Here is a 25391-nt window from a genome sequence, read left to right on the forward strand (position 1 = left end):
ACTTCTCTATTGTTACACTTGATGATACAACTCACTGGTAAATACGAATCTGAATTCAGATTACCTACCTACGTACATGTCGATGACATCGGTATCACCTTGATCTGATCCTGAAGGAACTTCCACATGAAACCTAACACGGAACCCTTCTTCTTGTCCGCCTTGAGAACAACGTCACACTCGTTCCATCTCTCTCTTCTCTGCCTAAATAAATCTGCTGGAAAATTGTGAGGACCGGAGGCCATTGTGTTCATTTTCTTCTCTTCCGTTTCTTTTAGAGAGAGAAAAGAAACCATGGGAGTGGGAAAGGAAGAAGAGATAGGAAGATGGATATGAAATAATATTATCTAAACCAAACCGGTTTGGTATATATTTTTTCAAAAACCCCAAAACTGGAGGTTTTTCATCTAAAATGTACAATATTAATGGAAGTATATATATATATATATATATATATATATATATATATATATATATATATATATATATATATATATATATATATATATATATATATATATATATATATATATATATATATATATAATCTCAAGAAAGCAGAGCAGCCTCAAAAGTAGATTACAACTCTACCAATGAAACGTCAACAAAATGGAAGTCCAAATGACCGGAATGGAATGCTTAAAAGTGAATTAACAGTCTGCGTTTCCCACAATTTTAATGTTTTCAAATAAAATGGAAAATAAAAACGAAGAAAAATATCTTCAATTGCATGGACATAATCAAACCCAAAATGCCAAAATATTTAGAGAGAGATTACAGGATTAGATGACAGAATTTTGTTGCTTTTTTCTCAACTTAAATAAAAGCGAAAATGCCATTTTTTTAAGAAAAGATATATAAAAATATTTACCTCTTTAATTCATAGCCTCTGCACTGCACACAAACAAAGCATCAAAATGCCAGATGTTATCCACTGAAAAGAATGGTTACTTGAGGATTTCCATGTAGACTTTAGTGGAAACCCAAATTTTCTGCAGACAGTTTCCTGCTGACATAATCGTAAACAAGCAAACCAATTACTAGACTCCACAACACATGACTTCTTATTTTATTTTTCATGTTTGGAAAATGAGCAAACTCATTCAAAATAGGCAAATAATACAAACATACTTTGATATCCACAAAGAGAAAGAAAACCCAAAGACTCATTTTCTAATGGTATTGAGATATGATCAGACCTGATGTTTGTTTTCACAAAACAATTATCTTGGGAGTTCGTCGTGGGATTTCCATGAAGAGAATCACATACTTGATATCAAACACCATAGAGCAGTCTGACTCTTTTAACTTCATATAGTTTTTGAAAGTTTCTCCAATTCAATCTATATAGACTATCTACAGGCTTCAGAGAGCTAAGCCACCACATCTTGAGGGTGGGATTGAACAGCCAGCTACAATAGAAATTACCAAGTAATCATTTACTCAGATGCTCATGATTTGATTGCACTGCAACCACATCATGACTTACAGTATATGTAGAACTTAATTCTCAGTATGATTGGAGTAATGCCAAACATAAAAGTAATATTTAACTCATTATAATGGTGGTTTTCTTGTTCTTCAACCAGTCATACATCAGAACTTGCTAATCGATCAACGATCTTACCCCCTGGTACATAGCACCAGAACGAAGATCATCCAAAGTGTCGACATTTTTAAAGCCGCTTAACTCTCTGAGGCCAACCCAACCACGGCGAGAAAGGAAATCACGGAGATCATCTTCTGTGTAAAGTGTCTTCTCTTCGGTTCGAACTGGCATGCGGTCAGTGTCATCGTATGTGCAGGCTTTTATTGTTATCCCTGAAAAATATAAATAAATCAACATCCCTGAACAAGTACCCTACAAGTCTCAGTACCTGAACAAGGCATGCAATTGTGTCTTCGTGCACTAACCAAGGAAAAAACAAGTATCAATATTTGGACCGAGGCAAGCAATTTGCAGTATATTGGTTTCATGACACATTACTCCAATTATATTTATACCAGACATATTTCAACCATATTCATGCATAGGATGTGACTAAGAAAAAAAATGCAATGGTAATTTCACAAATACACGAACACAATGAGTTATGTAGAACTTACTTATCCCTACGAAGATAATATATCAAAATTGAATTTCAAATAAAGTTGATGCTATATGAAAAATGTCTGAGTTCAATGGTATAGATTTAAAAGTATTTAGCATTACCCTCATCGAGATGAAGAGTATAGGAACCCAAAGGCATGTCCCGATCAAGGCTGCGAACCACATTATCTTCGTCCTCAAGCCAAAATGCCCTTTTGGTTCTTAAACCAAATGCTGACTTGATAGCCTCCTTGATTGCCTCTGCGGTGCCATCAATACCAATCCTTCTAGAGTAATCCTCCCATTTAACTAGAATAACCCTTCCACCATATGAGGCATTATTATCTGCTCATAAAACAGAAGCAGAAAACCTAGTCAAAACCAGAGAGTGCAGATCAAAAATAGTTTTAAAAAAAGAACTGATCCATACTACCAGTCCACTGTTAGACCAATCTAGTATATCTTTATGTCAGTATTATCGAAAAATGATCTTAGATAATATTTCATGTATCAGTATTATCTTGTATAATGATATACCGCAAACTAATATGCAATTTATCAGTATTGTTGGAATGTCATGGATTTTGAATTCTTTAAAACATGCCACATCATTATATGTACTGATGCTAATAACATGTTAGCACTAGCAGTACATCAACATGTTGCAAAAAGAATTTGAAGCAGACAAACAAACTAACATTTTCACTTTTCCGATGATCCCAAAGAAGAAACAATCAAAGAAAGTAGCATAAGATATTTCTAGAATGCAACACACAAGGGCATTACCATTCACAGAAGCATCTCTCCAATTCCAAGGAGGTACACTATTAGCTGCAACTGCATCAACAGCTGTTATAGCAAGTGGATGTCTATCATGCTCCATAGGTCTGTCAAGGTTGAGAGGTGACCTACCACTTGCTAGATAATCACCAAGATAGCTGTTGTTACAAACTTGAAAAAAGAGAATATAATAAAGGCACAAAGATGGCTAACACGTGAAGCTCCCTTCACTGCAACAAAACTAAGTTTTATTAACATAACAGATGATAAGAAATAGAGAGGACTCTTTGATCAAGAGGAACTCTATGAAGGAAATAACAAATTTAATTTTAAGATCATGTAGTTTCTCCTAGTTAAAATGGTTATCTAGGTTGTTCAGTTTAAATACAGATTTCATATCTTTAGTTTCGATTCTAAGTTTGACTTTCAAATCAAACTCATACACATCATTCTCTTTAAGTCACCTACATTACATGTCCTTATCTGTCATGCCATACATCACAAGACTCAATGTTTATAAAAAGAAAATGCTCAGTTCATTTAAAGAATCCTTCGAAAATAGAGACTTTCCAAAATAAAACAAATGCTCACTACTAATCACACTCTTGTTGGACCTACAACAATTCTTATCCATGTATTTGGAAGACCCACTAATAAGATTCTTTTCTTGGAGAATATGTCATATGCTATAAATGAAGAAAGCCATTTGGACATCATCTTAGGTCAAGTCATCCTGTATCCAATGCTTCTGCAGTTAAATAGTTCCTTAGGACTACACATCCTCCGCTTCATCCTAACAGTAGAAAATCAGGAGTGATCAAAGAAATTAGGGATAACAATGTATAAAGTATCCTTTAACTTCCCCCAAGCCTGAATTTGAACCCGATTAACTACTTAGGTAACCAGTTAAACTTGACTTGGATATCTGCTTTACTACACAAATTCATCCCAAACCCGGTTAAAGGCATCAACCAAGGATGTTAGCATTAAAAAACAAAAACTTATTCCACAATGGTTTAAAATATTATGTTCTGTTACTACTTATTACTACACCAAGAAAAATCATTATGTGCATAAATGTCTCTTTAGAAATCAATGACAATAAAGCCAATTTTTTATGGATTTTTCTCAATCACTTATATCTTTATTACAACATAAATCATATCATCCATCTATGAGGAAAGTACAAACTCTTTGGGACATATTAATTGTAAGTGATAAAATCAATCACTTTCATATTTAAATTTGTTTTACGAAAGGTCTTAGATTCATCCAACAAAACTTGAGCTTGCTAAATGTCCATGAAAAGCTCAAGGGACCTCCTTGATAGTCAATAGACTCAAGCACATGCTAGACCTTCCAACTCCTAGGTGATTATCAAAAATATGGTTTTTAAGTGAAAGAGAACTTGTGTCAAAGTGCACTAAAAATTAATTCTTGAAGAGACGAAAAGAAATGAAAAAAAAATAATGAAAAAAATAATCATATAAAAAATGGAACAAAAAAACTCAAAAATAATTTTCTAGTACCTTCAACAGACCCAAATGGAGTATTTGCATCTTCAAGGCCTACAATAACAAGTCAAATGATGAATAATAAGGATACAAAGTAAACAGGAAGTGAATTCATTCATGTAGATCAATCATAAATCTAGACAATGACCAAACAGGCAGAAGAATCATGGAATATTAAGAACAATGTAAAAGATCAATCATTAGAATGTACTGTGCTAGAATAGTGGAAATGGCAACAAATCAATTTATGCAAAAAGATGTAATTAAAGATGGCACTCTTAGTATAGGATTTTCTAGAAATATTAATTATAGGTAAGTGATTCTTAACTATTACAGCATATGTCCAATGACATAACTTGCAAATAGATATTTAGTCACAGCACTTCACAGTATAGTTAAGAACAGGGACCAATATCCATTGTATCAATCCCGATCTGTTGACATAGTAACCAAAGTAGATGACTACTAAATAAAAAAGCTGACTCCTGAAGATGGGAACCAACATTCATCGAACAATACATGATTGACCTAGCCCAATGGTTCACTAATGATGAAAAATGAAAATATAGAGTAAAAGGTACGTCATATCTAAAAATTTGTGTTTTTGACATAGAAAGGAAATAAAAAAAAATACTACTAGAAAGGATACTAGTAACTAACCTTATAAGTGAGGACAAGAGAAATCAACTCCTTGTAGTGGAGAAGACCTTTATAATACTTAGAAAAGGCATTTATTTATACTAGTTCTGGGTCTTGAAAACTAACTAACTAACAATTTGGGATAATTGAAAGAAACATAAAAATTAATAATATGGGATAAATAAAAATGATAAGTATACAACTTTAGGCTCTTTGAGAATAGTTTTCTACTATTATTCCACATTAGTTTTTTACCAACCATGATGGTTTTGAAAACTATCATATATTGTCAAGATCTAATGACAATGGTTTGGTTTAATATGCAAGAATCAACATAGCCTTAGCAAATTCAATTCTTGTGTTGAGATCAAATTGGTTTGGTAATAGCATTCTTTATATACATATAAAACAATTGGTTTGCTTGTCACTGACATGCATTTTTCTTGAAGTTCAACAATGAGTCACCACTGCAAACTACAAAAGCTTCAAAGTTAAACGTTAGCAACCACATTGTTTCTATGAACTTTGGAAGTCAAGACTTGAAAGACACATTCATATCCAAGCAGGTTTCTTTCTTCTCCACAGAACTCTACTCCTAAAAGAACCCAATTCATGAGATGGACTGATCCTATGTGTATGTGAGAATTAAACTCTCAAATACAGTACTGATTGGTGAATGTGAAAGAAATTCTTGTTTGATCTGAAAAAAATAGAAGTTAGTGAAGCAGAATATTACACAGAAAGCTGACTGTGTATTCTGCCAGAGTAGAGAAAAGACAACCAATCACCTATTTTTGGGTTTGCTTTTATACCATATTTTGAAAATCATTCTACATTTCTACAAAATTAATGAGACAATAGGAAGTCTCAAACAGGAGCTGTTGTAGTTTTAGCAAAATTATAGAGGAAATTCCTTGATTTACAAGGTGCCTTTTATCTTCTTCTGTGTATTTCATATGGTGGCCATGGAACCTCAAAATTTATCATAAAACACAAGACTGAAGATGTTCCTATTTGTGAATCAGAGGATACTATTCGATTTATATTCTTTTAAGATTGAAAAGTAGATGACACCCCAAACACACAGAGCCATCTTGGACCTTGCCATGTAAGGTAATCAAAGGAGAAAATAACTGCTGGTTGCTGGTGCTACTCTAATTTGTCCCTTTTGTTGGTTATAGTGCTGTAGGCTTTCGGATGAAACATACGGAGAGTGTAGATGTCCTTGATAGGTATCAATTGTTTTTGTCTTTGCTGTTTGGTAGTGATGTGGTTTTTAGTTCTTCGGATAGTTGGTAGAATAATGGAAGAGGTTGATTAACAATTCTGTTAGTGGAGAAAATGTGTGTGTCTCTAGCATAATGTTTCCCTACAGTATATATTCCTTACACTTCAGTAAGAAATAAGTCAAACTCATAAAAAAGAAGATGAGACAACTTTAATATTCATGTCTGTTATAAGTCTTTCTTCCTCTTCAATTTACAGTCTATCCATGAACAAGTAAACATTGTTAAATGATAGTTATTATCTACAAAATATGTACTATAATCCCGGCAAAACACACATCTCATTGTAAAAAAAAAAAACATATCAAGCAAACATACAACTAATCAAGACTTTCGGGTTAGAAATTCAATGCAAGAATAATATGAGATGCCTGACCATTGAACAATCTGCATCATTTTATCAACAAGGTAGACAGTGTTCTTGGTATCATTTCAAAGCAAATTATAAGGCTTTGGCATTGGAGCTTGGTGTAAAGAAATTCCAGAAACACAGAATGAGTGCATCAAGGTGACACATGTTCGACAAAGAATCTGTCTCACGAAGAAAAAAAATGAAAAAAAGAATAGAGAAGTTCATCTTAGTTGTGAAAAGAAGAAGAACCACAGATTTTGGTCCCACAGAAGGTCAGGATTCAGGGAGTGTCTGCATGTCTTGGATAGTCATATGGTGGTCATTGACAAATAGTACAAATGTGTGGAACAAAATGTGAAAAATAAAATGATATGGCAGTCAGATGAATGTGCTATGCTCAGGGAGGTCCTCATTAAGAGACAATTAACTAACAAAATGCAGAAGAATGAATTTCCAATATCGTATAATCAGTAAAATATTACTTCTACTGGTTATATAATTGAACATGAAGACGTCCACTTCAGTAGAAATCGAAAGCAAACATGGCTTCCATTCCAAAGTGTGATTCTTGTAAACAATTTAATTAAAATATACATCAATCACTCCAAAATCTGAAGGTGGAATTTTGTGTCACCTTTATCAGAAAAGTGCAGGAAGGTGTCGATCTTTGGCGCTGCAGAACTCTTGAAGGTGGCTTTCTTGTTCCTCTCTTTAAGCAATTCGTCGAGCTCCTTGTAGTACGACATCTTACCCAACCCGCTTCCCTTCGACTGGTGCTTCGCCTTCTTGAACTCCTTCAGCAAGTTCCTCCACTTATCCGTGCACATGGTCGGGGACCGGTCGAACCCTTTCTCCCGCATCTTCGCAGAGATCTGCTCCCACAGGTGCTTGTTCGACTTGGAGGTGTTAAAGAGCCCATCGATCTCCTGCCGGAACGATATGAGGCTCCTCGTCTCCTCCTGGGCCCACGTCTCCGCGCGCTTCTTGGGAGCCTTGACCTCATGGTCGTCGCCACTGCTCTCCGCCAAATGCATCTGCTGCTGCGGATGCTGCTGCTGCTGCTGTTGTTGCGGCGGCAATCCGCCAGTGTCGTAGAAATCGACGCTCCGGGGCTTCTCGGCCAAGTACATGCTCTTCGTCGCCTGCTCCGTCACCGCCACCACGGCCCCGTCTTCGCCGATGTTTCCTCCAACTGCGGAAGAACCAAGGAAAGGGGATCGGGCCAGGAACTGGTCTAGAGTAAGGAGAGACATCTCGGAGGACCAAACCCCATGTCTCAGAGGGGGGAATGTGCGATTATTTTCCTTCTCTTTAGTCGTCGTAGAAGCCTTAGAAAGTGGGGGGAGGAAGAAGGCAGTGGGAGGGAGCAGTGTGGCAAAGGGGGAACGGGAAGACGGTAAAGCAAGTCATCTTATAGGGTTTGGGCAAAGGGAATTGGAGAACGGCATAGATGGAATGAGCATAGTTGGTGGTGTAGACTTCGGCGCATCAATGTCTAAAGACCGACCCAACCTAGGCCCACGATTGGGATTGGGATTGGGATTGGGATTGGGATCTGAACCGGACCCATGCTAGACCGCTCGATCCAATCCCGTCAAGACCGAGCTCGATCGTCCGATAGAATAGTGAAACGAAATCAAGATTGGAATTCGAATCGGGCCAATGTTAGACCGCTCGATCCAATCTGGTCAAGACCGAGTTCGATCGTCCGATCGAATAGTGAAACCTAATCAAGATAGGGATTTGAATCGGGCCAATGCTAGACCGCTCGATCCAATCCGGTCAACACCGAGTTCGATCGTTTGATCGAATTATGAGACTCATCCGACCTGATCCATCATACAAGTGAGTGAAAATGTCTAATACACATTCTTAAAAGATTAGAACCAGAAGTATCATAGGAGCACAGTTGCATACCTCACAACAGGAAGGTCATTGACCTGTCAAAAACAATAAAAGAAAACCAACCAAATCAGCATTTCAATTATTTTTTGTACATATGATCAAGTCAAAATTCCAATAAAAATTGCAGAGATTTTGACTAGGTAGAAACAACTTCCATGAGGAGTTTCAACTCCAGGGTCTATATATAACATTCTCCAAGAAAGCTCACATCCTCACCAGACATAGTAAGCATGGCAGATGGAATTTAGAAGAAAGATGTTCACATATTTGACAGAAGATTAATCCAAAGGATCGATCTTTCGTATCCACAAAGCATTACCAAAAACAAGAAACATGATGGGAGCAACAAATATAGTGGCATAGTGATCAAATAAATAATTCAGAGAATGTTTATTCCAACCATCTGAATTCACAAAGTATTGCCATGTTTGACTAGACAAAATGCATATTCACAAAGTTGGCTTCTTTTTGCAATTGGATCATGAATAATTGAGAATGACTTAACAACTATAGGACCACATTGAGAAAACACTCAAGGCTTGTTTTAGAAGTTAGGATTATGAGAAGTTTAGTTTAAAAAGAGCATCCAAAGGTATCCTTTGAAGTTTAAATGTTATCACTTGAGCTGAATATAGAATCAATTCTGATATCTTTTCTCTCTATTATGTGCATGACCAATTTTTCTGCTGTATCTATGTTATGGTTTGGATTGTGTATACTATTGAATATGACATCAAATTTGAACTATTTTTCCTCTAATATATATGTGATCAATTTCTTTCTTGTATATTGATCAGTTTTTTGCTGAATGTGGCACTGTAATGACAGAATTTGAGATAAATAAACAACATTGTATTTCAGGACAACAATCATTATTATAGAATAATAGATACCCTTATTTCACACAAAAACAACAAAAGAACACTAGATTTCTTCAGCTTTCACTTCATATTTCCCATGATCCAGGCAATGATCCTTAGCACAGAACAATTTAGCAAACATTGTGTATCTTTTATATATCTAAGTTTGAGTCTCATTTCTGATCTCTGTCTCCATGTTTCAAATCCTGAGGAGCTCACTAATAACCAAACCATTGTCTTTCTTTCACACGAACCATATCTCTATTTCATGGAAAAAGGACATGGAGAACCAGATGTATTTAACATAAAACAAAATAATTCTATAGATTATTACTTACCCCCACAATGCTTACAATCAGGAAATCTTCTTCCCAGATTTACCTCTATCAATTATGTCTTCAAGCAAGATAGCTCACCATGATGACAGCTAGGAGTGATAGCTTCAGAAGCACTGTTAGTAGCCAAGAGGTGAAGAAAAGAGGGAGAGAAAAAGGAGAAAGCCTTAAAAGAGAAATTTGGCAGGAGATTCCCCATCCAGATTAGTATTCTTTTCACTCCAGTTAATGCAATGATTTAAATAACACAAAAACAAAAGTATGAGGACGAGTTTGGAAGAAAATTAGCTCAAATCAACTTGAAATTTCACTGAAAGTTTAAAGACCATTGCAGAAAATCTCTTAAACTCTCTCTCTCTCTTTCTCCTCCCTTTTCTTCCAATTTTTCTTGGATGCATTCTGTCTCCATAAAAAAGATTGGAGTCAGTAGGGATATCTTGCAAAATTTCCAAGTGCAGACCAAATTGTAAGTGAGCTAACTAATTAGAGGATATAATTAGCCACCACAATTAACCAATGATCAATATCTTCCTAACTACACCCCAGTATTGCGGAGATTGTGGAGAGAAGTGTGTAACTCTTTGTTAAACCAATGACCCAATCATATAATCGTTTCTACGGGCAGCACATTCAGGCAACATATCTAGCCTATAATTGTGTCTTTCCAGAATCAAGATTCAAGTCTATATCTTTATATATGCTTCTTTGAGCTGCTGCTTGATTTGGAAATTGAAGCATCCAGTAACTGATATTATAGTCAAGTTATGATCCAGATTCAAGTAAACATCTTCTGCTTACTATTAGAAACCCAAACTTATACTGCAGACGGACTGGATTTATTATTTTTACTATGTTTGGTGATTGATTTACACCAAGGGTTTCTAGGACTATGGAATTCCATGCTTCTGAATGATCACCTAAAACAAATTTAAAGTGGCAGCATATTATTCCCACATTTATGCTAACTTTCACAGAAAAAGGATTTTTCTTTAGGTCGCCCAATTGATTATGGCCTGGCAATGGTAAATCTTCAAACACAAGTATCCAGTACTGTCATCATAAACCCTCGGAGAATCACAAGAAACGACGACAAAAGAGCCATTCGAAAAGAACCAGGCGTGATGTGAAGTGATTCGGAACCGAACCGCATAGAGCGGAGGAATCGACCGGTAGAATGCGAACGACGAGGGAGTCGACGGCGCAGATCGCGGAGGAGACTTCTTCTACCTTCTCGAGGACTAGAGTCTCGAGCTCCACGCTTCCTCGATCGCCATTCTCTGCCTTCCCTCGCTTAGTCCCCGATATCCCCTCTTGTGGTTTAAGGTGCTCAAAGGCGGGTATAAATGGAGAGCCACTCGGTGATGATCGAGTGGGGAGCAGCACGTATGAGGCACAAATCTTGACGAAACTATACGACAACAAGACACTGCCAAGTGTCCATTCACATGTCTTAAAGCAGGGAAACCGTACGTTCCCCAAGCCGAGGCCGAACCTGATCCTCCTGCCTCAAATCAAAAACAGTCGAGTCGCGGCGCGCCGTTCCTTCTCCCCGGCTCTACTTGTGGGCTTCTTCTCCCGCCGCATCCGCTCTTGTGCTCCGACGCCGTCGTTCCCTCGAGATCATTCTAGATGCTGTGGGATCCGGAAGCCCTGGACTCACTGGATGACGCGGCCATCGGCGACGTGCTACAGAGCTGGGCGAGCTTTTGCGACTGCACCGACGCCCTCCTCTGCGGCCGAGGCGACCTCTCCGCCGGCGCCGATTTAGTCCCTCTCGTCGCGACCCTTTGCGGCTATGGTCTATGCACTCTCGTCCAAGACCACTTCCTTCATTCCCTCGAGGTCAAAATCCACTTGCTTGAATGATGCGCAGCAACCTTGCTTCAATGTTTTCTCCGGTTCTTCCTTAATATAAATACATTTTACTTACTTGTGTCGTTGCCATGGTTTCACATTGCTTACCTGCGGTCTGCTCCGTCTGTTCCTAAGTTTGTTTTGGAGCAACAAATCTATGTTTATGGTTATCCTACCTGGTTTTAACCTAAAACAGCCGGCAGTTGCCAAGTTGATGGACTGGTCTCCTGGTATCTTCATGGAGTAAAGGTTTTTTGTAGGAATAAAATAAAGGAAAAAGACATTAAACCCTGATGCTCGTTCAATCCTTATGCTAGATTTCACTACAAGTGGGTGACCGGAAACTCAGGGACCAATGGGGTAAGTGCTAAACTTTGAAACAAAGTGTGAAACCTAGCCATAACACAGGTAGATTTATCATATTTTTCCCTTTTAAACTTTTGGAGCATTGAACATTATGTGTTTGCGACAATGCTTCTTAGATTGTAAAAGTCCTTTAGGGTTGTTAATTGGTACCCAGCGTCAGGAAAGTTGAGGGTAATAGTCAATAACTAAGGTTTTGATTTACTACGGAATTGTGATAAGGAATGCAAGAAAACTAATTTGCAAGTTGATCAGCTTCAACTCCGGATTTGTCACAAAGGTCAATATGCTGTTTTGTAATGGCTGCCTGAGAATATATATGCTAGTGCGGGAAAATCAATTTATAGATATATAATGTACACATAGATGACCATTGCATGTGTAGGTTCTTTTATATGTGCATTGTCTTCCTTCTTGTTTTGTCCCTGTGAGCTGCTTTTTGGAAGGGCTTGCTAACAGATATATGGTTCTTAATTCTTATAATCTTCTACTATTGGAAAATGCAAGCTCTAATACTGTGAAAAGTGACAGTGAAACTTTAAATTAAAAGAAAAGCTAATCTAGTGCTTAAATCTCCTGTCAATGTACGGTCTAGAGAGGGTCAATTTGCATAGTCTTACCCTTGCAAGCAGTGACATTTTTTTCCTCTTTTGAACCCTGGGTGCCAGTATAAAAAAAAAACAACTTATTATAACAACAAGGCTCGTTTTCTAATGATGTTTTAAATTGCAAAGTATAATAGCCAAAGTAATATACTAATAGCTGAGGGAGGAGATGATTTGACAAAATATAGCATTATATGGACACAGAATTATTTATAAGACATAATATTTTTTTAAATAAGTGGACTCGTTTTCCTGACTCTAGCATGAGAACCAGCTCCCTATGGGTATACAAGTAAAAGCAATCTGATCAAGAGCGAGAAATTGGAGAAATAATCACAGGCAGTTCTTATACTTTACACACAAACACACACACACATCTAGATATATGCCTCTACACATTTATTTTAATAAGTGTCTATGTATGATATAGGTGTATATATTTTTGTTCTATGTAAGTTCCTGTCAATAGACTTTTCTATACTTTTGTTTAATGTGCTAACATCGTGCAGGAATTATTCAAGTCAAATGCTGTTTTGAAGTTCTGGAAGCATTTTGATGCCTTTTCTGATGCTTCAAAACTAGGAACGACTGATTTCCAAGTGAGATTGCAAGCATCTCAGGCTTCTCTTTCTTTTAAGATTATAAAAAATTCTAACTGATGAAAAAATAAAATTACTTTAGTGCCATTTCTTATTTTGAGTGTTTATGTTACGATTGTTTCTACTTATTTTAAGGTTATGTTGCCCATTGTTGTTTAAACTGACAAAGATTAACACATTTTTCATTTGACCTTCTACTGTTCTACATGCTAGTTGTACTTTGCTGACAACTATTGTGTAGCAATTACTAATAGGAGACATATATGATAAGCATGCGCTTTGCGGATCTTATTAACAAATACATTTTGATCGAATTGCTTATGAATCACAGCAATTAGTTGCTTGAAAGGGGACTTTCACTTCCTAGTCATGTTACTCTTGTATTTACAAGTTTGTTTGAGGATCACACATAACACTCAGGACAGTTAAAGATTTAGAGAAGCTCATGGATTTTTTAATATTATTATTTGTGGTCCATTTTGGGAATAAGATAAGCCTATGTTGCAGAAATGTTGCATTTATGGGTGATTAGCTGATGAGTTACATAAGTGCTATCTCATTTAAATGTGCTGAATATTTAATGTTATCAAATTTAGAGTTTACATTCTCAAGATACAAAAGATGTTTCTTCCATGTAGTTTTTTGGATGAGTACTGCAGTTTAGGACTTTAAGTTCTATAATATCCATTAGCATCAGCATCCAAGCCTTTTCTGGACAATGTGGTGTCATCCATAGCCCACAGCTTAAAGACTAGAAGGATCTTTGGATGGCTTAATAATATCTAGTGATTGGCTAACAATCTGATGAATGTTTTAAGGTTGGTGGGAAATTAGGTAACTTGAGAACATAAAAGGCTAGTTGGTAAATGAATTTATCTATTCTATTGTTACAGGTTGTACCATTTCCTTAGTACTGCGAGGAGTACGGAGCGAGTGGCAAGCTTTTCCCTGAGTGATATCATCATAAAGGCATGAAAAAGTCAATTAGTCTGTAACATAATACCCATCTTTCAGCTTGGAAAATCATGAGCTTATGATGTTTACTTTTTATGTTAACTTGTGATTGTCTTTCGTACCTCTGTAACATTTAACCTGTCTGACCATGCAATGGTCTTAGATGTTCAATTTTGTCTCTCTACTTGGAGTAATGCCAAAGGCAACAGCTACTTGTGTTTATTTAGCTTTTTTTCTTCATGTTCCATGCCTTGGAGGTTGAAACAATGTGATCTTGTTATTTACTGTGGAATCTAGATGGCCTTTCTAAAATTAGGTTATTCAGGATATATGTTATAAAGTTATAGAAGTTCTTAGCTTATGCCATGATCCTCGACTGTGATTTATGATTGTGTATCTGCAATCAGCAAGTTCTACTATGTATGTTGAACCTGCTATGTTATCAATTTCCTAAATTGGCTTACACAATTGCTGGTGCAGGAAAATTGGACTGAGGAAGTACTAAGTAAATCACTGGAAGAGATATGCTTGGAAAAGCATTATCAAGAGAAATGCCTTTTGATGCTGGTCCATGCTTTGCAGTCATATGACGATAGCATAACTGATGAAAAGATGAAAATACAAGATTATAGATCCAGTCTTACTTCCAAATACCAGTTAATGGTGTCTTCCATTCTTTTAACAACAGTACCTATGCATTTTCCTGGTGCGTTATCTTTAGGAAAAAATTGCAAACATCTCCTTTTGATGTATGTTTTCATATCCATTATCAATATAGATGTTAAGTCTTACATGCATGTATAGTGATATATTTATTTCATATTTGTACTATAGTGTCAAGTCACACAATTTTGCATCCACAAGTCTTTCCAAAAGGCTAAGTTAAAAGGAAGGTCTACCTGGTTAGTTTTAGACATGCAATTGAAACTCTAGTAAACACTGCAACCTAACAAAGTTCCCATCAGACTTTGTAAGAGATAAAAAAAGGGCATTTGAAAGAGAAAAAAAGAGGGGCATGGCAGCATGTGGTAAGAGACTCGTTTTTACAAGAAATCAATCTGAATTCCAGAATAGTCCATGAAACATTACCTTGTTGCATTAACATATGAATAAGTGTGTACATATTGCATAGTGCTTGCATGTAACATGTTTTTTGATGGGTGTGCCAGACTGTCAATAGAGAGACAGATTCTTATGATGTTATTATTATAAGCACTGGATATTTTTATCTATTCTTTTCTGGAGATCTTGGCCAGATTTTGTTGGCTTATTTTGTTTAGTTAGGGCTATTGGAAGAGTGTTTTCCTGTCTTAAACTAAGAGAAAACTCATTTTTTCTTCTTTTTATTGCTATCTTGTATCAGAGAAAAAAGAAAGTGGTTTCAGAGGAAAATCATCTCTTTTCATTTCTATCGTTACTACTTTTGTCTATTACAGAGACTGAGTTTCTCTTAGACTTCTAGCTTAGAAATCTGTCTGTCCCGTGGATTGTGTGCATGGGTGTGGAAAGGCTAGCTCTTGACGACACATAATATCTTAGTCCCCTTAATGATTGCATGCTCAAGTTTGCCTTTATCTGTTTCCATTTTTCTTTAATATTATTGTTTTATTCGTTAAGTCTACTTACCATTTACTTCTAGAATAGGTTCTTAAATTAGCATAAGCTGACTTTTGATACCTGAAGAAGTGTCCATGCCACCATGAATTGTATTGTCTCTTGAAATATTTGTTTAATCTTTATCATATAAGTCTAATCTTATATATTCTCTGATATGGAATCTTTGCTCCTACCTATGCGGCCTCATACTGCATGTGCACCATATACTGACCTAGCTGCTCGACCACCTTATGTGCTTTTTAAGATCCTTGTTTTTCTCCACTTCTTTCTGCTGTCCATACTCCATAAATTTTGCATCCAGATTTCATGGCGGTGTCCTATATTATCTTATAATCTACTCATATTCAATGTTTGTAATTTATTAACTTGGATGCATTCTCTTATTGTTTGAGTTTCATTCTCAAGTTTTTGTACTTGTTGGTGTAAGCTTTTTGTTTTTCCTTTTTACTTGGTATTCATATTTGATTGTGGCTTTGCTCCATTCACTTGATTTTCAACCAACTTCTAATATGTAATAGATTTGATTTATTAAACTTTGCTTGTTATTTCCAATTGTTGACACTTTTTAAGTTGGTTTACTGTTTTCCAATTGCCAACTGACATATCGATCAGGGCAAATTTGCCTAGGCATAGATTCAAAAACTGAATTACTTTAATTTGGGCTAAAAAGATTGTAGTATAGGATTGATGGACATTTGGTCAAGTTCTCCTTTAATTTCCTTCAAGTTGGTAATAGGCTGATATATTGATGCATTCGACTTGTACTATTCCTTAATTTTAGCCAATCAAATTCTGGTACATTTCCTTAGCTATGAACACAAATTACTACTCATATCTTTGACTGTAGCAGTTGTTCATGTCTTTTAGTTACTCAAGAGTACAAAAATGTGCATTGATATATGCATTGTTTATCACATATTGTATTATAATTTTGTCTACCTATTAAGCTAGAAGCCGAATGAGACAATTGCTCATTTTGATACAATGCATACACAGGCAGAATGAAGTTTGTGGTGTTTTTTCCCATCTGTATAATATAGAAACTTATGGCATTCCTTTCTTAGGGATACTCCGCTCATATTTTAAGGAAAAGTTGGAAGAACTAAGTAATATGATGGCTGTGGGTCCTGAAGAAGATGGTTGTGAGTTTCAGTTTAGCAATAATGGTTTGGGCCAGCCAAGTCAAAGACCCATTGGGGTGGGTGAAATGGATATCGATACGTGCTACCATGGTTCTACTTTTGCAAAGAACAACACCTTGGTTAACAACATTGGTAAAGTTGTTTGTGATCTTAGAAATCTTGGTTTTACATCAATGACCGAAGATGCCTATGCTTCTTCAATCCTTTTGCTTCTAAAGGTTAGTATTTCCAATGTTATGTAGATGCATCATATTAGTGCTTTCTATGTTTTTCTTTTCAATTTAGATAGCTTTTGAATTGTATAAGATATTCTTTATTTCCCAATATCTATTGTTCTTGACACTAATATGAATTGTCCCCACAACAGCATAAAGTTCATGATCTAGCTGGTGATGATTATAGGACTCCGGTTCTGGGATCTATTAAAGATTGGATTCAGGTACTTTTTTTATATGTAGTACTGAATGACTAAAGTGTAGAAGAATGTGCTGGTAACAGTTTGGACATGTGTGTAGCATAAGATCTGCAAAATATCACTTAATACCTACTTGGATGTTTGTGTTGATTTGCCACCTAGGACTGACATAAGCTGGCAGGAGAGGGGTAAACGGCACAACCTCACACAAGCAATTGAACATGCTTTGTTTGTTGGGATTGTGCATGAAATTAGAAAAACTCAGAAACTTGACTTGTTTTTAAATGTGCTCTTGGGAAAGTAGTCTACTGGATAGCAGCTCATCAATCACATTTGGTGGTTAAAATAATTATGAAGAACATTGCCTCAAGCAATCTATATAACTATGGTAGTAGTCTGATTCTGAAGGCTGGCACATATAAAAGTAGTTTAATCAGATAACAAATCCTTTTCCTCCATATAGTACTACACTTGGCTGTCTTTTGTAAGACTGTCTCAAAGCATGACATATAGGAAAGTAGTTTACTGGATAGCAGCTCATCAATCTCGTTGGTGGTTACAAAATTGTGTAGATCATTGCCTCAAGCAATCTACATGAATTTAGGAGAACATATAAAAGTAGTTTAATCAGAAAAAAAAATCCTTTTCCTTTATGTAATACTACACTACTGTCTTTCTTAACACAACTAGATTGACCTGTCAGGACCTATTGGTCCAGTGGGATGGTTATAGTTAGTTTATGCATTTTCATGCTTATGTATTAGTATTATATTTCAATAGGAAATTTCTTATTTTGTGATAACTGGGTTCATCTGTTATATATTTCCAGTAGCTATATCAAATGTTTACTTACTGATGTTTTCATGTTTTGTTCACCCTCAGGCAGTTCCTCTCCAGTTCTTACATGCACTTTTAATATATCTAGGTGACTCACCTGCACAAGATGATGAGTCATCTGGCCTTAAATCACCGTTGGCTTCATCCCCTTCTTACCCAGGAATAGAGATGCCTTCAGAAGGGCTTGTGAGATGGCAGTTGCGTCTTGAATATTTCGCTTATGAAACATTGCAGGACTTGAGGATTGGCAAACTTTTTGAGATTATCGTGGATTATCCTGAAAGGTTAGACATCTCTGCCTCTTTTGTTTGGCATAATGGTTTTACCTATTGGATTGAGAGAAAGCAAGTGTTTAACATCATATTTTAACATTTTTTATATATCATTTTCTTTGAAGAACAATAGTCAATAGTTTCATGATAGAAAAGCCTATGGATGGCTAGGTTCTTCGACTTGAAAACTGTTGGACTTTTAACAATGCACCTGATGAATATTTGATCGTGCATGATACCCATTATGTTTTATTCTGTATCAGTATGTCCAGTACTGGGAAATTTTTTTCACTTGCCTCAAAATTTTCAATGTGATCATGAATGTCTCTGTTCATTGCGAAAAGTTCCTTCATCTGCATCATACATAAAATAAAATGATATTCTAAATTTCTAATTGCATATTTTGGATCCAACTTGTTTTACCTTTTGAGGCTTCTAGTAGTGACACATGATTTGTGTTCATCTTCATTTTCTGACTTTTCTTTACATTGTTCATTTAAAAAATTTGCCTTTGATATTTGCCTCAAAAAACTCTGCATCTGATTCTTTAAATATGTACAGTTCTCCTACCATTGAAGATCTGAAACAGTGTTTGGAGTATACTGGGCAGCATTCCAAGCTTGTTGATTCATTCATTTCTTCTTTGAGGTATCGCTTGCTTACTGCTGGTGCATCAACCAATGACATATTGCACCAATATGTGTCCACTATCAAGGCACTAAGAACAATAGACCCCACAGGGGTATTTCTAGAAGCAGTTGGTGAACCAATTAGGGATTATTTGAGGGGAAGAAAGGATACCATAAAATGCATTGTAACCATGCTTACCGATGGGAGTGGGGGAAATTCCACTGGTGCTGGAAATTCTGGTGATAGCCTTCTTGAAGAGTTGAATAGAGATGCAGAAAACCAAGAGAGTGCTGATTATGATGATGATACAAATCTTGATGATAAACAAGCATGGATAAATGCCGAAAGGTATTAATTTTCCTTGTAATATTTATTATTTAACTATTTCCATCAGATTACATTGCTCTTCATTTGTCCATAAGCTTGTCTTCTTATTGTTAGATGGGAACCTGATCCAGTAGAGGCAGATCCATCAAAAGGTAGCCGGAACAGAAGGAAGATTGACATACTTGGAATGATAGTTGGCATCATTGGCTCAAAGGATCAGTTAGTTAATGAATATCGTGTTATGCTAGCAGAAAAGCTTTTAAACAAATCTGATTATGATATTGACTCAGAGATACGTACTTTAGAACTCCTTAAGGTGGGTACCAACACAAGATCTGCAGAACTTAGCAAAATCTTTGAATTTGCTAAAGTATTCGCTACATATATATTTTGGACTTCTATATAGATCATATGTGATTTTTATTTGAAAGTTCGCTATTTAGAAAATTGAATCATGTAACCATTTTTTCTCAACAGATACACTTTGGGGAGGGAAGTATGCAAAAATGTGAAATTATGCTTAATGATCTAATCGATTCAAAGAGGACAAATGCTAACATCAAAGCATCTATATTGCAGCCACCTGCCCCTGGTATGTCAAGGCTTTTAGTCAAATGCTACTTTCTATTCCTGTCTAGTTTTGATGATTTGTTGCTGCATTAATGTGCATTTCTTAGGTTCTGAGCAAGAAGAGACATGTTTATCCCTTGATCATCTTGATTCCACAATAATCTCTTCCAATTTTTGGCCAACCATCCAGGTACGCAATCTAAGAGTCTTATGGGGTCCTAGTTGAGTAGAAGTTTTTTTGGTGAATAAAGATGGTAAACATCTATTCATTGAAAATAATAGTATGTTTATACCTCTTTTTACATTAAACTTCGTACTCGATATTTAATTCTGAAACTTTTCTTAGAATTTGCTTACTTTTCGTGTATTTCCTCTTGCACTATGGTTGACCTTGTAGAAAACGCAGGCAGAGTCTCTTAACATCCCCACTGCTGTTGAACAACTGCTATCTGATTATGCGAGGAGGTTTCACGAAATCAAAACTCCTCGCAAGCTATTATGGAAGAAAAATCTTGGGACAGTGAAGGTTAGAGACTCCTGGGGACTTGTATCTTTGTTCATGTATTTAATAATTTACTTTTTGTGTTATCTTTGCTAAATAATTCTTATGAACATTATTCTGCTGATTATATTTCATGAAAATAGTCCTTTGTATGAAGAACTTTAATTCTTTGGTGCATTATCTTTGTTATTGTTCTGTCTTTAATTGACATTTTCTTTATATTATTGCTACTTCAGCTGGAACTGCAATTTGAGGATAGGAGCATGCAGTTTACTGTAAGCCCATTGCATGCAGTAATTATTATGCAATTTCAGGAGGAAACTAGGTAAGCACTCAACTGCTATACTTTTTAGATTTACCACATTGTAATCAAATTAACTTTCTTTAACTTTCTTCAGTTGGACTTCTAAGAACCTTGCAGCATCCATTGGAGTTCCTATTGATACACTGAACAAAAGAATAAACTTCTGGATAAGCAAGGTACAGGGAATAAATCCTTACAGCAAATTGTTAAATAGTTTAACCATGGATTTAAATTTCAGTCCGATGCCAATACCCGTCAGTAGCCAGTCCAATACGGGCTGGTGCACAGACAGTATGAGTCCATATCAATTGGTATGACCTGACTAATTGTAATCATCATCCAACTCACTGTTGTATTAATATTCATCAAGATCAAATTTTTAAATGACCAATTTTGATAGGAAGATAGCTTATGTGATAGTACTCTCTTGTAACAAAACTTGTAATCCCATGGTATCGTAGCTACAATGGCACATGGAACTGTAAATATCTGTTCACTCTTGCAACCTAGCTCTGTGTGAAATATCATATAACAACACAAACCAGTTTGTAATTTACATGGATGATCCAGAAAATAGAAAATGCATTTCCATTTCCAACTTTAACCAAATTTACGTTGACTCAAGCCTAGAGTATTTTGAACTTAGATTAAATCAAAATTTTCTTTTGCAATTTTGTCACTGTGGCCATGATAGTGATGATATCTTGATACATGTTGATGAATTGATGCGTCGTGGCTGATGAGTCGGCACGGCCTGATCCACGGGTCGATGTCGGGAGCCTTCGACCGGTTGAGCTGGTTGCCGAGGTCAGTCACGCCCTCAGGACGGGGTGCTGGCGTTGGAATGTTGATTGGCGTCTCTCGGTCAGGATGCTGGTTGGCGGCTCTTGGTCGGAACGCTGGTTGGCGGCTCTTGGTCGGAATGCTGGTTGGTGGCTCTCTGTCGGGATGTTGGTTGGCGGCTCTCCGTCGGGATGGTCGTGGCTCGGGGGGTGGCCACTCTCCTGTACATATGGCTCTCATCGGGTGGTTGCCGACTTTGGCCCCCCAACGGGTAAGTCGGTGCTTGGTTGGTTTGTTTTGCCTCTCCTTGGGCCAGATGCCGGCCAAGGGTTTTTATACTACTGTACGAGGGCCGACCGTACGCGGGTTTGGCATGGCGGCCAATCCTCGAGGGACGAGATGGTACCTTTGTGCGGCCGCCGTCCTGGGATGCGCGAAACGGCGCCATACGGCGTCGTCCCGAGCTTTTCGGGACGGGACGTACCGAGGAACGCCTTGGTACGGATTCTGGCTCGGCGCGTGGGAGTGCTCCTCTTACTGACCTGGCGGTGGCGTGGCGTGGCATGGCATTGATTGTGACATGGCCCGGACCCAAAATATACCTTCTCAATACAGTCACACCAATTTTAAAATTTGATCATGAGCTTAACCTGATATGTGTAAGTGTTTTTGACTGTGTAATTTCAATTCCTTTGCTTTTCAGTAATCCACACTTTTGTTATTGCTTATCTAAAGTCAAGACTGGTTTCATAGTCACATAGGAAATATCTTGGGATCAAGACTTGGCTTCTCAAAAATATTATTTTGACAGATGGCTTCTTGCCTAATGATCTTCAACTATTATTAGTGAATCTTTGGCATCCTCAATCAGTTATACTGCCAGCTCTTCAACTATATCCTTTATTATTGACGGAAGTTCAATTTCTATATTTTATTTCTTTTCTTCCATGTTCAAGTCTTTTGAATGTCTATTTTGGATGCATAGCATATTTCTGGTTGTTATCTGTTGGAACTACAAAAGAAAAGGCAATTCAAAAATCTTGAGTCAAGTTGATCTGACAAAAGAAAAAAAAAGATCTGACAACAATTTTGCTCTGGTCTGTGATAGTTGTAAAGTGGCAACATATTTTACTGCAGTTTGAATGTACGTATGTGTGTATGTACTTGTGTATATATATGTGTGTATGTACATAATAATACCTGTGCATACCATTAAGTTAAATGTGTTCTCTACAATATTTGAAAATGAAATCGTAGAATGAATTCTCTCAATCTGGAATCTCCCCCAGCTGTGTTGTTCCGTTCTCTCTCTTATTTTTCAAAAATTACTTTTTTTCTAGTATCCTGCATCTGAAAGAAAAATTCAACGTATACACATCATTGGGCCTTTATTTTTGCTTAATAATTGTGAGGTGCAACAAATATATCGTGGTTCCCTATCTAATTTTTAGGCACAACAATATGTAAGATAGAACTTTCATAGTTGATAAGTACATTCCTTTTCTTTCTATTTTGTTTTCATCTTGTTCTAGTTTCAAGATGCTGAAGGCATTACTAGTAGATATATGGAATTATGGATCATGTATTGAAACCATCTTCATTTATACTTTTACATGTTTCTTTTATGTTATGTAATTTCTTTTCAAGTAAATATCTCTCTGCAGTCAGTGGAACTAATTCTAGCATTGCATATAATAGAAACTCAGTGATGTTACTACTTATGGTTGCTAAGTTCACTTTCTTCTGCCTTTATCAGGGAGTTCTCGCTGAGTCTGTTGGATCAGATTCTGATAATCATATTTTTACCATTGTCAGTGACATGGTCGATCCAAATAAGACAGGTATAAACAATACGAGATGTGAAGGGATACTAGCAATGGATGAGGAATGTGAGAGATCTGTTGCCTCTGTTGAGGAACAGCTAAGGAAAGAAATGACAGTATATGAGGTTTGGTTTCTGCCAAAATCTAGATATCTTTTTTCTTCCCTTTCTGCTTTCTGAAAACCAGCACCTTAGTAAAAGAACAATTTTCATTCTCATAATGACTAATGATCTGTGGACCTAAATACATGAAATTTATAGTCTCTTTCACCTTTATAGTTCATGCCAGCTTTATTTTGTGGTCTCTGAAATTTTGACTTCCGACCTTCATCTTGCTTTATCTTTCAATTTGTGCCAAGAAATTATGGCCCAGGTCTGCCTGACCTCCTTTTGTCTAGCATCCCCATTCAACCTTCTATTCGGTGATGCAGAAAACAGTCCAGCTCAATTGCTGTATTTTGTGTAAGATGTAAATGAACATTATTTTATCATCACATACAAAATGGTTTCTACTTTGTACAGAATTTCTAGAAACTAGTATAAATGTACTACAACCTTTTGACCACACTGAAAATTGCAATTGCTTCTTAATTCATTTTAAAGGTAATCTCCAGGAGGAACCTAAAAGTCTTGTAGATCAGTGTGGCAGACCAAGTGTCAATTGATATGTTAGCTTTGCTAATAGAGTATCAAATCATGCTGAGTTAGATGCAAATGAAATAAATTCTAGCCCTGTTATCTTACACGTTTCTTGTTTCAGAAATTCATTGTTGGGATGCTCACAAACTTTGGCAGTATGACATTAGATAGGATACATAACACTTTGAAGGTAAGTAGCACAAGTAATTTTGCTGCAAGGAATTTCACCAGATTGTGTTCAAGTGTAATACTAAATTTGGCTCTACATCATCATCAGATGTTCTGTGTAGCTGAACCTTCATATGACAAGTCTCTCCAGCAGCTACAGAGCTTTCTTTCTGGTCTTATATCAGAAGAGAAACTAGAAATGAGAGAAGGGTTATACGTCCTGAAGAAGTAACAATATCCGTGCATGCATATTTCGAGGAGAAAAGGAAGGTGATACCTTATTGACTTGGATAATCGAACGATGCTTTGTTCCCTAATTACACTCAGATACTTTGGTTTCAAATTTCAATGTCCATGTGTGCTATCTTTTATCTCGTTCTTCTTACATTCTTTAAATCCATTGTTATGTTTTTACCTACCAGTGATGACTAATATGTTGATCTGCAGGAGCATAACGTCCCATGGGGAATCATTTCTTCAATTATAACAGCACCGGATCCTCCAACTCTAGTCTTCTCTAAATTAGCTCTGTTAATCTCAAGTAATCTTCTGGGTCAATACCAATTGGTATTTCTATGAAGTACTGATGTTTGCTTTACCTGTCATTGTAAATGCTTCCTGAGATTGAACTCTGTTGAGCTGCAACAAGATTAGAGTTTGTGCAGGATCATCAACGTCTTCTTTCCAAAAAGGAGAGATGATGTATCTGGAAGTGAACTACAATTCGGAAGGCAAGACGAGCATGGCCTCAACACCTCAAGCTTAGAGATTGTGTGGTGACTGAAATCAAACAAAACACTTGCCTCGGTTTCTCTATGCTTGCCTTCATAGCGATGATCGTGGCACGCTATTTGTCATTGTGAATCTTAGGAGCTTATGGTGGTAGATATTTCACATTGTTGCTCAAACTATTCCTAAAACTCTCTAAGATTGTCCGAATGACTGACATACCACTGTTTTCCTCTAATTTACTGTGAGCCTTGTTGGATAGATTATGATTGCACACAGCCATTGATATATATACATTGTGTCGAGAAATTTAACACAGCAGTTCAAAAAAGCGATGACTCCTCCATTGTACCCTCTAGTTTGTTGCAGAGGAAAATTTGATCACAGGGCGTTCTAATGACAATCTTTAACTTTAATCTTACCTTTTCTTTTCTAGGATTCCAAATAGGCACATCAGAAAAACCAACCTATGGATGTATTACTTCTCCCCCAAGTAAAC

At 36.6% G+C, this 25391-nt stretch overlaps 2 protein-coding genes across 7 annotated transcripts; one reads left to right on the forward strand and one right to left on the reverse strand.

The window, feature by feature from the left end:
* Positions 1–1413: 1413 nt before the first annotated feature.
* LOC135607903 (trihelix transcription factor GT-1-like) lies at positions 1414–11053 on the reverse strand. 4 transcript variants are annotated; one of them, XM_065100114.1, is made up of 8 exons: positions 10906–11053; positions 9764–9876; positions 8578–8600; positions 7295–7852; positions 4399–4437; positions 2876–3007; positions 2213–2434; positions 1414–1821 (listed from the first exon to the last, which is right to left on the reverse strand). In XM_065100114.1, exons 4-8 carry the CDS (start codon positions 7788–7790, stop codon positions 1607–1609), a joined length of 1104 nt encoding a protein of 367 aa, XP_064956186.1. In that variant the 5' UTR covers positions 7791–7852; positions 8578–8600; positions 9764–9876; positions 10906–11053; the 3' UTR covers positions 1414–1606. The 4 variants fall into 4 exon arrangements, with proteins under 4 accessions (XP_064956186.1, XP_064956184.1, XP_064956185.1 ...); XM_065100112.1 differs by having other exon boundaries at positions 7295–8489; XM_065100113.1 differs by lacking the exon at positions 9764–9876 and having other exon boundaries at positions 10906–11050.
* A 153-nt stretch (positions 11054–11206) lies between these two features.
* LOC135607902 (anaphase-promoting complex subunit 2-like) lies at positions 11207–25153 on the forward strand. Of its 3 annotated transcripts, XR_010485297.1 has the most exons (18): positions 11207–11602; positions 13092–13181; positions 14616–14841; positions 16817–17112; positions 17262–17333; positions 18192–18430; positions 18980–19396; positions 19490–19691; positions 19853–19967; positions 20053–20135; positions 20352–20471; positions 20684–20772; positions 20846–20927; positions 23291–23482; positions 24117–24185; positions 24273–24433; positions 24611–24704; positions 24829–25153. XR_010485297.1 is itself a non-coding variant. In XM_065100110.1 (17 exons), the coding sequence occupies exons 1-16, from the start codon at positions 11390–11392 to the stop codon at positions 24393–24395; spliced, it is 2628 nt and encodes an 875-aa protein (XP_064956182.1). In that variant the 5' UTR covers positions 11207–11389; the 3' UTR covers positions 24396–24433; positions 24611–25153. The 3 variants fall into 3 exon arrangements, 1 of the variants encoding a protein (XP_064956182.1); XM_065100110.1 differs by having other exon boundaries at positions 24611–25153; XR_010485298.1 differs by lacking the exons at positions 24117–24185; positions 24273–24433; positions 24611–24704; positions 24829–25153 and adding an exon at positions 21446–22193 and having other exon boundaries at positions 23291–23430.
* Positions 25154–25391: the final 238 nt, after the last annotated feature.

The sequence above is a fragment of the Musa acuminata genome, chromosome BXJ2-3 (genome assembly GCF_036884655.1).
Source record: "Musa acuminata AAA Group cultivar baxijiao chromosome BXJ2-3, Cavendish_Baxijiao_AAA, whole genome shotgun sequence".
In the NCBI taxonomy this organism is placed as follows: domain Eukaryota; kingdom Viridiplantae; phylum Streptophyta; class Magnoliopsida; order Zingiberales; family Musaceae; genus Musa; species Musa acuminata.